At 36.9% G+C, this 12,673-nt stretch overlaps 1 protein-coding gene across 10 annotated transcripts in view; it reads left to right on the top strand.

Annotated features, from left to right (window-relative positions):
• RPS6KC1 (ribosomal protein S6 kinase C1) overlaps positions 1-12,673 on the top strand; it is a 178,037-nt gene that overhangs the window by 47,012 nt on the left and 118,352 nt on the right. For all 10 annotated transcript variants that reach the window (XR_004383284.1, XR_004383283.1, XR_004383285.1 and 7 more), the window contains one exon: positions 10,347-10,709. Coding sequence is in view for 7 of the 10 variants with exons in the window: in XM_032862752.1 (XP_032718643.1) it covers positions 10,347-10,709 (363 nt within the window). In the remaining 3 variants the exon portion in view is untranslated. The remainder of the gene's footprint in view (positions 1-10,346; positions 10,710-12,673) is intronic.

Below are 12,673 nucleotides of genomic sequence, written 5' to 3'. Positions count from 1 at the left end.
TTAGGAGCCTATTTTAGTGTAAGGTCATCAGGAATGGGAATGATACAGAGGTTTTTTGCGCTTTGTTATCATCTGGAAGAGAAGGGGAGGAGCATTATTATAAGGAATGTGTTTTCTTGGGGTGGTGTTCTAAAATATGGGAAGCGGTTCAGGGTTAAAATGTGACTGTGGTAAAAACGTGGTTAAAAAAGATATTACCTAAAGCTAGGATGAGTTTGTAATTTATTGTTCAAAGTGGGACACACACTTCTGAGAAGTAAAGAGGATGCTTTAATAAGTACAGTGAGACCACATGCATACACCAGGACCACCTCTGGCACACTGGGATGGATGGCTTGGGCCGCCCTACCTAAAGCAGTTGTTTCCGGGTTTGCCTTTGAAGTTTTGAAAAGATGGGTTTTCCTTGGAAGGGTTTATCTTTTAGGAATATGCTTTTATGAGAGAGACTGGGGGCAAACTGGAAAAGGCTTACACTACCGAAAAGTAATGCTGGCATTTTATCCTTTCCGTGCTTAGTTCGGTTCTCCTGCTGTATTACCATCTCTGAAACCTGCTGTGATCCATGAGGAGTGCAAAACGTGGACCTAGAAAGGCTGTTAATGCTTACGTTTTTTACCTTCTCCCTTTAAAAACCTTTATGCCTGACTAATGAATCCTGCTGAAAGACACCTTGTTGACAAATACAGATCAGAGTGTCAGACAGCTTGCAAATTCATTATTTTATGAGAGGGGAAATGACTTTTAAATATCATGAGATTGTCTGGCATACTGGGTAAGTGGAGATATACTTTCCTACCAAAAGGTCTGCAAACCCCCAGACAACCAAGGGAGAAGGTCTCTTCTAGCAAGAGCGGAAAGCTGGCAGCTGGCCAAGCCTCACAGGTAATGCAGGGAAATGGAGGGTTGTAGAGGGATGTGGTGGCAAGTGCTTGTGGTTTGGATTTAGAGCCAAAATGTGAGGAGGTGATTCACTTCCTAACAACTCCTCTGAGTGTAGTATTTTAAATGGTGTTTCAAAGGTGTATTCATTTTTCATACTTGTGATTTAGTCTGCCAGTGAAATGTGCCAGAGGGGCAAATCTTAATATATAGTCTGTGTTTCAGTGTCCTTCAGTAGAGTTAGAATGACATGGCAAGTATGTCTCCTCTCAGAGAACAGATATAGAGGCTAAGTGATCATTATTTTTATTAGTACTGTAAAAAGGCAATCAACAGGTCTTAATTTACCTTGAAGGAAAGTTTTCTGAGGGAAACATAAGGAGCTGGATTAATGTTTTTTTATTTTTTAAACTATCATTATTTGATAGTAATGGGATAGAGGAAACCCCTTTAAGGTTTCATAAAACCAGTAATTTGGTTATTAACTGGTAAATATATTTTATCTAACATGAAATTGAAAATTACAAAATTATTCAGTAGGTTTTAGATAAAAAGTTAATATTGTTTTACGTTTTTAAAATGAAATGTTGGTCACTCTTTATCTCCTTTGTCCAGAGAAATTAAACTATATATATATATTTTTTTTTAAAAGATTTTATTTATTTATTTGATAGACAGAGATCACAAGTAGGCAGAGAGGCAGGCAGAGAGAGAGGAGGAAGCAGGCTCCCCGCTGAGCAGAGAGCCCGATGTGGGGCTCGATCCCAAGACCCTGAGATCATGACCTGAGCTGAAGGCAGAGGTTTAACTCTCTGAGCCACCCAGGCACCCCTAAACTATATATTTTTTTAAAGATGAAAGAAGATTGACTTGATTGCTAACATCTTATTTCCTTTTTTAAGCTTGCATCTTTTCATTTGGTTAAACTTAGCTATGAAGTTACTATGACATTTGTGGAAATCTTGCCAAAATGGTGCACTGGAATGAGCTTCTTGACATGTTTCCCTTTTCTGTTGGCCTGTTTGAAGGATGTAGGTTGCTTTACTGCCATGCTGGCCTTGATATTGGAGCCTTTGATGTTGGTAGACTCTCATCTGGTAACCTTTGTCATTTCCTCTCCCTAATAGGTTACTTGACTTATTTGCAATTATGGGAGGGACATTTTCTAGGTGTATGCACCAAACAAGAGAAAATAATTAGGTGATCATAACCACAAATACAAATTGAGAGATCAATTTCTTATGTGTAGATCTTAAGAGTGAATGTTCTTAAATGTCTCCTAGGGTAGCTGGGTCTTCTTCTTCCTCTTTTTTTTTTTTTTTTTTTTTTTTTTTTTTTGTAGTAAATTGTGGGTTAAGAGCTCCCTGGGGTTCAAATGTAGCAATTGTAGACATAAGAAAGTATCTTTTTTTTTTTTTTTTAAAGATTTTATGTATTTATTTATTTGTCAGAGAGAGAGCAGGCAGAGGCAGAGAGAGAAGCAGGCTCCCTGCCGAGCAAGGAACCCCACATGGGACTCGATCCCAGGATCCTGGGATCATGACCCGAGCTGAAGGCAGCAGCTTAACCAACTGAGCCACCTTGGCGTCCCCATAAGAAAGTATCTATTAAGCTGTCTTGAGTTAGCCGTTTTAGAGTAAATGAGGTGTACATTGCTGGTCTGTATAAGTGATCTCTGAAATCACTTTCAGTTCAAGATTTGTGTTTTTATTTGATGGCGGGTTGATAATTCTTCCCATTAAAGCATGAAGATTAAACTGTATTAAACTGAATAATGTTGATTACTTTTAAACTGTTAGGGGAGACTAATTAAAAGGGTATATAGTTATTTAAGTTTGAAGAAAATCTTCTGTGTTAATGTACCATTTTATTATTATTATATTTTTCTTTTTATTATTTGTGTTATTTTCATTTAGTTGATTTAAAGTCGATGCTTTGAGGCAGCATCATTTTAAAAAGGAATATTCTTCAGTTGATTGGCTACTTAATAGCCTAAATCTATTTTTTAGGCGGACTTCAAGTCTGTGCACTACATAGAAGTGGTGTAAGATGACAAAATACAGAAAGCCTAATTAAAAGTAATTTAAAGTAGAATTTAGTGCAAACATCCACTAGGTGGTGCCATGAGAACTCTAAATCTTGTTATGGGAATGATTGTAGGCCCTCCTGTATTATGAGAATATTCACTTTGAAGTTCCTTTTGCTCTTAAAGTGCTTATCTACTTATGTTATTCATTGTCCTGTATTAGCTGAATTTTCTCTGGTGAGGGAACTTAAAATAAATAGGAAAAGAAGAATAGATCATTATTCTCAAGAAAAACACAAATGAGAATGTGTTACTGTATGTGTACATGTAAAACAAATGATACAAATTATAACTATTGACTCTTAAAAACCCTAGGGCTATTGAGGGTAATGTTAGCTATTAAGATGTTAGGGATTGGGTGGGGAAAATTTTAAAAATATGATATGTCATGGGAGGTGTTTTAGAGTAGAAGGAACATTAAGAATGACACAGATAAATCCTTTATTCCACAATTAAAAAATTGGAATTTCAGAGAAGTAAAGCCATGTGTCTAAGGCAGTCCAGGCATTCTAAGTAGTCGTCAGGAATTAATAGAAGTATATTTCGAAAGAAGAGATTTAATTTTATGGAGAAGGAGGCAGTGAGAATACATACTTGGTATAGAAAGCTTAGTGTGAGCTACTTGTATGCTCTAGCAGGTCTGATTTGCAGAGAAGATTATGGAGAATAGCAGCATAAAAAGTTCATTAGGTAGAAAGGGAAGCCAACTCATAGATCTTTGTTGCTCGCGATAAGATAGCAGTATTATGGTTGTAATTTTGATTGATGTGTTGTTTTCTGAGGTCATTCTGTTTTTCACCAAATATGCAGTAAACATACTGGTGCTCTTTTCATAAATTTTCAAGGGTAAAGCAAAGACTTGTCCCCAGGACATTATAAAAATGTGAAACATCAAAGGAATGGTACTATTTCGTAACAGTAGCTATTTCTAAATGGTAAGTTGGTAATCAAGTATGGGAGTCTTAATTGGCATTAAGTTTTAAGTTTACGTTTTCACCTAAAGTCATATTAATAAGGGCTTGTTTCTTAATGGAGATTGATATGTATGTCTTCTGTTTCAGGGTGACCTTTGTTCTGCTGGCTAGATATTTTGCTTTGTGTGTGAAGCATGAGTCATTGCTACTAGGAAAAGTAGAAATTCCCTTTCGTTGAGTGAACCTCAGTGCTCAGTGAAAGCTATCAGCTAATAATAATGAGGCCATGTATTTTATATATAGTTGACCATGAGAGACCACCTGTTGTTCTAAAGGAAACTGATCTCTTTTTGCAGATGGTCTTCAAATACAGATTTCTGATAGTTTATAGTATAAAGATTTATTCTATAGCAACTCCACCTTTTCCCCTGGTGCCTGTCTTTCAGAGGTGGTGTCCTAGACAGATTTCACTAGACTGCCCTACTCTGAGCAGTTCAAAGCACAGAAGGTGAGGGTAGGTAGGTGAACTGGGATGCTATAGAAACCCCTCATGTCTGTAGCTGCTTTTTAACCGGTCACCTGGGGCCCTCTAATAGCCCTGAGACTTAAATCTCTGTGATATGAACCTGGAGGCAGAACGCTTTCATAGAACCTTTGACTCTTCCCCCTCCCATCTCTTCCCCAAAAGGCTGAGGTTTTTGTCTTGATGGTGTTGGTGAAGCATGTACCTTTTACTCTCATGATGGCTCCAGAGGGCCCCTTTTAAACATGGATTGACTTCAGGTTGGTTTAACTTTTGACAAAGAGTCTCTGACTTGTCAATTGTTGCCCTGCCTTATCTACAATGTTCTTCCTACTCACCCTGAGAACCTCTTACTTGTTGGCTGCTCTCTGTATCTTATTAACTTTCTTTCTGGGTTTTCGGAAGCTCGTTTCCACTTCATGTGATATTTATATGGAGCTTTGTATGAAACAGGTTGAATGACAGGACTGGGATTTCAAGCACTTTAGTAAGTAGATCTATTAAGGTTATAAGGTGAACAAACTAGGTTCTGAGTGCATGTGTAAGTAAATGGTTCCTTGCTGCGGTGGTGAAAGGGGAGTGTTCTTGAGTTGGTTGGGGCCTACTTCATTGAAAAGAATGGGATTCAGAAGTTGCTTAAATGCAGAAGGAAAAGATTTCAGAGAGTACAAGAGGGTGATTAGTTGCAGTGTATAGTTGCGATATGATAGAGTTGGTCTTTTCAGATCTGGTAGGATTTTTTTTTTTTTTTGGTAGGGTGCATCTTAGGAGGAAAATTAAAGGAAGAAGATAGGCAAGGAAGAAATGTCAGGGTTAGTCTGTGTCAAACAGATCTGTCTATAGTCACTTCTTTCTTCTCAAGTTAGGAATTCTTGGCCCTGGCTGCTGGATGATTCATACGGGCCTATATTGTATAAATTGTATCTGTATAACATAGATTTATTCACAAACAAACTTCCAGTTTTAGCCCTCACTGCATCTCCTTTGAAATCCTTCAGATACCGAGGCTTAAGAGCTTGCCATCCTAAAGGAATGTGGTAAGAGTCAACCTGTAATCTCACCATACAGGGAAAATTACTGTCCATATTTGATACACTTCTCTAGCCTTTTCCCCTCTGTTTTCATTTACAAATTGGAATTATAGTATATGTATATACTGCTTTACAGTTTGTTGTTTTTGCATCATAGATAATAAACACTTTAGTACTAAGCATTCTTCTGTAACATAATTTTTAATAGCTGCATAATATTTTCTCAAAGGGATGGGCCATAATCTATTGTTAGGAATTTGTTATTTCCAAATTTTCACTAATTTTTGTGATGGATATTCTCATGTATAGATCTTTTATACCTCTGATTGTTTTTGATATAAATTGCTGATTTTCTGGGTCAAAGATACAAGAATTTTTTGCATCTGAAATGTATTGCCAAATTGTCCTCCCGAAAGATTAAATCAGAAGTCTTTTTGCTTCCCTTTGCTTTTCCTAGTTGGACTAGAAAAATTCCTCATCCTAACCTGCTATTTTTTGTTTCCTCACTTTGAAAGATTCTTCATTTAGAATTAGGTAGAATTTGAAAAAGAAACAATTTTAATACTATTATTATTTATTAGTTTGTTTCATTATCTAACTTTCTTCCTAGGTATTTTGATGGTCTTATTCTTCTGATCTAATTTTATTTAATCATGATTTCCTTTGCTAACAAAATACGATTGGAAAGGTAAGAGAGGAAATAAGACTATGTCACTAGGTTTTTGTGGTCAAAAGCCAAGAAACTGAGTACACATAATTTTACCCCTTTGCCCTTTGGTATTATTCTTGTTAGAAAGGAAAATCAGGCAAAACATGAAACAGTACAATGTGATAGATGATGTGAAGGTTATAGTGACAAGACACCAGAGAACAGACAAAAGATCTATAACAGCATTTCCTTTATTTTATGGTTAGCTGTATAAACCAGAACTTATTTTTCTAAGCTTTGTCTATTTGTTTATTAATATCAATGGACGAGGTTATATAAAGCCCCCATTTAAGGAAATAAGTATACATTGGAATATATAAAATATTTGTAGATCATTTTAAAAAATCTCTTATAAAGTTTATATATTTCTCAGAATGGTGGATAAATAATTTTGTAGACTGCTGTAAAAGATTTTGATTTTGAAAGTAGTCTGTACAGTTGAAATGTCAGAGAGTGAAGATTTCCACTTGGTCCAATGAATCTCATCTCAGATTGTGGATATAATGAAGTCTTTTGCTTTTAGGGAACAAAATGAGTTCTTTATGGGCATTCTAAGGATTTGATAAAAAAAACCCTGAAAACAGGATATGTTGACAGGGTGCCAAAGTAGTGTCTGAAGCTGATTTGAAATTAGAGTTTAGCTGCCAGTAACATGTTTTTACCCTAACTTATTTTATTTGATATGAAGTAAGCAATTTGAGTCTATAATAAGGGTTGACAAACTATGGCCTGTGGGCCAAATGTGACCTGCCACCTGTTTATATATGACCTACTAGCTAAGAATGGTTTTTACATTTTAAAATAAATGAAAAAATTCAAAAGAATATTATTTTGTTGCATGTGAAAGTTATATGGAATTTAAATTTCAACATCCATAACTAAAGTGTTACTGAAACATAGCGATACTTATTTGTTTACGTATTATTTGTGGCTGCTTTTGTACTACAGTAGCAGAGTTGATTAGTTGTGACATCGCTCAATCATACGGCTCACAAAGCCTAAAATACTCACTCTCTAGCCCTCAGAAGCAAAGTTTGCTGATCCCTGATCTAGAGTTGTATAGTCTAACCCACCTTTAAGTTGGCTTTGTGTATGTTCCTGAGGGAAAAATTTTCCTTTCAATATATTTTCTTTCCGGAGAAACTTGAAAGTCAATATTAGGTGGTGATACAGACTCCAAACTTAATTTTTACCTAGCTCTGTTGTCAGTCTTATTGAATGATATAGATCAGTGGCTCTCAAAGTATGGTCTTCAGATGCCTGGGTATTCTGGAGATCTTTTCAGGGGGTTCCCAAGGCAGAAACTATTCTTATAATAGTGTGGGAAATTATTTGCCTTTTTCACTTGTGTTGACATTTGCACTCATGATGCAGAAGCAATGTTAGGTGAAACTGCTTACCTGAGCTTGAGGCAGGACCGGGACAGCAGACTGTAGCAGGAATCCTTGCATGTACTTGCAGTAATGCCAGTGCTAATTTTGCCTAAGAATACCCTTGATAAAGCAATAAAAAGTATTAATTTTTATCAAATCTCAACCTTGGGTACATGTCTTTTTGATACTTTGTGTGGCAAAATGGAAGTATGCATCAAACACTTCTGCATTTCTGCATACTGAATTGCTTTGGTTGTCCAGAGGAGAAGCACTTGCTTGAGCCACGAACTAGCTGCTTTGCTCTTGGGACAGCATTTTCGCTTGAAAGAACCATTGACAGACAAACTCTCATTTTTTTAGGCTTGGGTATTTGGTGACTATTTTTTTCAAAAGCAAACGAAGTGAGCTGACACTTTAGGGAAAACAACTGACTGTATTTGTTGCCAGTGGTAAAATGTGAGTTTTCATTTCCAAATTCAAATTTTGGAGAACTTGGTTTTGTTGTTGTTGTTTTTAATCTTTACATCGAAATGACAACCTCTGCCGACTGAGCCAGCCAGGTGCCTGAATTTTGAAGAACTTGTATCTGCTACTTTGAGCTTGACAGTTTCACAGTATCTAAAAAAACTATTCTGATGAGATTGATGATGACAGTAACATGTGATGTTGGGGGGAATATTGTGATCATGAAATTTGTCAGTATTTGGAAGAGCAGTTTAATGCAGGGAACCAGTACTTTCAAAATGCCCAGTGTGTGAAGTTACAAACTCAGGCGTGGATAAAAGAGCCATTTGGTGTGCAAGACAGACCGAAGGATTCAAATGTAACAGAAACAGAAATTTCATTGAGAGGAATTTACATTCTACATGGCAACTAAGCTTTAAGAAACTACCACTTGGCAAGTTTTGGTATAATATAAAAAAATAATACCCATAAATATTCAAAAAGGCTGCTAAAATACTCACCGCATTTTCATTACGTATCTGTGTCACATTTTCTTTCACATCTTTCTACCAAAACAATATGACAATAGATTGAGTACAGGATCTGGTGAGAATCTAGTTACCTTCTGTTAAAAAGGTTTAAAACAGTGTCACTTTTTTGTTTTGGAGAATATAGTTTTGTGGGATTTTTTTTGGGTAAGATTTTATTTATTCATATGAGAGAGAGAGAGAGCAAGAGCACATGAGCCAGCAGAGGGAGAGGGAGAAGCAAGCTCCCCACTGAGCAGGGAGCCTGACGTGGAGCTTGATTGATCCCAGGACCCAGAGATCATGACCTGAGCTGACAGTAGATGCTTAACCGACTGAGCCACCAGACGCCCCTAGAATAAATTATTATTATTATTGTTATTTTTAAAGATTTTATTTATTTTTCTGAGAAAGGGAGAGAGAGAGAGAACAGGAGCAGTGGGGAGAGGCAGAAGGAGAGGGAGAAGCAGGCACCCCACTGAGCAGGGAGCCTGACATAGGGCTTGATCCCAGGATCCTGGGATCATGACCTGAGCTGAAGACAGACGCTTAACATACTGAGCCACCCAGATGGCCCTAGAATAAATTATTTTTTTAAAAATTAAAAAAAAAGATTTTTATTTATTTGACAGATCACAAGTAGGCAAAGAGGCAGGCAGAGAGAGAGGAGGAAGCAGGCTCCCTGCAGAGCAGAGAGCCCGATGTGGGGCTCGATCCAAGGACCCTGGGATCATGACCTGAGCCGAAGGCAGAGGCTTGTCAGAAAAAAACGATTATTGTTCATACAAGAGACATGGAGATTTGATTTTTTTTTAAAACCTTTTGTTGGTTAATTGATCCAAGTAAAGGGTGAAGCAGTTTCATGTAATTAAAAGTATAAACCCAACTGAGCCACCCAGGTGCCTCTAGAATAAATTATTTTTAATAAAAATTATTTTAACATGTAATGGGGTTTAGTGTTTAATTAAAAAAAGTTTAGTTTATTTAAATATTGAGATTGGTAAATATTTACAGGTATAATCTACAAAAACAAAAGTTTTTTTGAGGCTCTCAATTATTTTAAGAATGTAAAGGGAGATCTAAGACTTCATGTTCATTTACCATGAAGTCAGTTCTATGAAATGGGAGAAAGAATTTTCATTGCTGAATATTTCAATACCACCTGTTTATTCATTTTCTTTTGGAAAACTAAGAGGTGAATATATAGACCAAAGATCTCTCCAAAAGAGATTGAAACAAAGATTTCTAGAAATTTAGTCCTTAAAAAAAAAAAAAAAGACCCACAACTAAATGGCATACATTTTCCAGATATGGATGATTATCTAAAAGCACACCTCTGTGAGGGTACATTGTTTAATGGTTAAATAATGATTATATAATTGCTATAATAGTTGTAATTGAATGATAAGTCTATTATGCTTTATATGCATTAACTCTGTTCCTCATTTGAAGTCTTGAATAATAAGTAATATTATTAAGTGACTCACTTTTGGTCACATAGTTAAGTTTTAGGAGCTGAGATCCAAGCACTTGTTTTTGTCTTACCCTGAAGCTCTTATTCTCTTCCATAATGATGGTGTTACAAGATCTTGTGGTAAAGGCTCTTCTTTTTGACAACAAAGACTAGGTAAAGACTTGCCTTCAGTTTTAGTGTGAAAATTAAGGCAAAGGAGATTACATTGAGTGCGGAAATGAATGAAGTAAGCAGAAACAAATTGCCAGGCACCGATCTCTGTCAGGCAGTGACAGTCTTTCTAATCAACTAGGATACTATGAACAAATGAATAGTCAGCATGATTTGTATTCTTTTTGGCTGAGTCTTAATTTAATATCTATTTACTGTTGTGATCGTATTTCTAGGTTTCTCCAGTGACAGTGATCTGGTATCTCTTACTGTTGACGCGGATTCTCTTGCTGAGTTAGATGATGGAATGGCTTCCAATCAAAATTCTCCCATTAGAACTTTTGGTCTCAATCTTTCTTCGGATCCGACAGCACTAGGGGCTGTTGCTTCTGACAGCGAACAGAACAAACCAGAAGAAGAACGGGAAAGTCGCAGCCTCTTTCCTGGCAGTTTAAAATCCAAGCTTGGCAAGAGAGATTATTTGGAGAAAGCAGGAGAATTAATAAAGCTGGCTTTAAAAAAAGAAGAAGAAGATGACTATGAAGCTGCTTCCAATTTTTATAGGAAAGGAGTTGATTTACTCCTAGAAGGTGTTCAAGGTACAATTTTATCTGTATTAATATGTTTTGAATGTTTTTATATTTATATTTTATATATTTTAATATTTATGTATATATTTTATATCTAGAAAGAAAAGTGTATATATAAAAATTATACCTTGTGTATAATCCTCTAAAAATAAGACTGAAAATGAGAAATTACTGAAGATTAAATGACCTACATTTTGGGGGAGCCTGGGTGGCTCAGTCACTTAAGCATTTGGCTCTTGATTTTGGCTCAGGTCGTGATTTCAGGGATGTGAAATTGAGCCCCACATCTGGCTTTGTGCTGGGCATGGAGCCTGCTTAGGATTCTCTCTCTCCTTCTCCCCTGTCCCAGCCCTGCTCATGTGCGTTCTCTCCCCCGCCGCCCCCCAAAAAAGCCTACAGTTGGGTTTATACTTTTAATTACATGAAACTGCTTCACCCTTTACTTGGATCAATTAACCAACAAAAGGTTTTTAAAAAAAATCAAATCTCCATGTCTCTTGTATGAACAATAATCGTTTTTTTCTGACATGGCTAGTGTTCACCGGCCTTCATCTCTCAGGTACTCACAAAGATTCTTTAGTGCATTTACTCCTTTTTAAAAAAAGATTTTATTTATTTATTTGATAGAGAGACAGACAGACAGACAGTGAGAGAGGGAACACAAGCAGGAGAGGGAAAAGCAGGCTTCCTGCTGAGCAGGGAGCCTGAGGCGGTGCTTGGCCATAACCTGAGCCCAAATCAGATGCTTAACGACTGAACCACCCAGGCACTCCTAGTGCATTTACTCTTGCTGGCCTGAAGAGAGGAGATGAAATGTAAAGGTTCTTGATATGCCTACTATTCTGTTCTTTGTTAGTTGTCATAAATTTTCAGCTAATTACTGGGGTGTCGTAGGAGCTGATTGTTTCTGAATGTCGTAAGTAGGACTTGCCTTTTTTTAAGCATCAGATTTTTGTTTTAGTCATTTGTCTTTTCCTTATGGAAAGAGTGTGAAGCATACCTCAGTTAGTCACGTGACTTTCTGGACACAATAATCAAAGGTTTGATAAGACCTTCTTCCAGTGGTTTGCTTTCCAGGAAATCATTTTTACTGTTGTTCTGTGACCTTTGACTTGTTAGTGCCATTCAAAGGACCATAGTCTCCTGTTGCACTGACACTTTTTTTTTTTTAAGATTTTATTTATTTATTTGTCAGAGAGAGAGGAGCGAGAGTGAGCACAGGCAGAGAGAGTGGCAGGCAGAGGCAGAGGGAGAAGCAGGCTCCCTGCCAAGCAGGGAGCCCGATGTGGGACTCGATCCCAGGATGCTGGGATCATGACCTGAGCTGAAGGCAGCTGCTTAACCAACTGAGCCACCCAGCCATCCCAGCACTGACACTTTTTTACTACAGCACTTCCCTGCCTCACTTTGCTTTGTGTCCTGTCCAGAGTTTTCTTTTTTATTAGAGGATGAACTTTCAGTCTTCTAACGTGTTATAAGATGAATATTTGGCTGCATGGACTGAAGAGGGAGTGAGTGTAGTGGTATCTGTGCTTTTTAATCAGAATTTTGACTAATTTTCTGGTTTTTAGCCCTTTGATTTCCACAGCTACCCAGTGCTACCAATTCCCAAACTTCGGGAGAGATTTACAGTGTCATATAAGTCAGGCAGCTTTCTTGAGCTTCCTAAGTCAATAACCTCTCATCCATCTGTTTTCTAGCTTGTAAAATGTTGCTGCAGTCTTCTCTCTTAATCTCTTTGTCCTTTTGGGCTTTTGCCTTAAAAATAATTCTTTTAGTGCCCTGTAATGGAGTTTCAGGAGGGAGTATTTCTCATGGTTTGACTGATACGTCATTTTGATAGAATTTTTTGTTTCTCAAGTAGTATCATAGTCAGGGTTTTTTGTTTGCCTGTAGAGCGTTCTGGTCTTTAGAGATGTACACATTTTTCTTGTCTTTTTTTTTTTTTTTTTTTTTTTTTTTTTTTTTTTTTT

Source organism: Lontra canadensis, unplaced genomic scaffold (genome assembly GCF_010015895.1).
Source record: "Lontra canadensis isolate GAN:19392208 unplaced genomic scaffold, GSC_riverotter_1.0 scaffold24, whole genome shotgun sequence".
NCBI classification, from domain to species: Eukaryota; Metazoa; Chordata; class Mammalia; order Carnivora; family Mustelidae; genus Lontra; species Lontra canadensis.
Note: the sequence above shows the minus strand (reverse complement) of the source record. Positions and strands in the feature narration are given on the sequence as shown.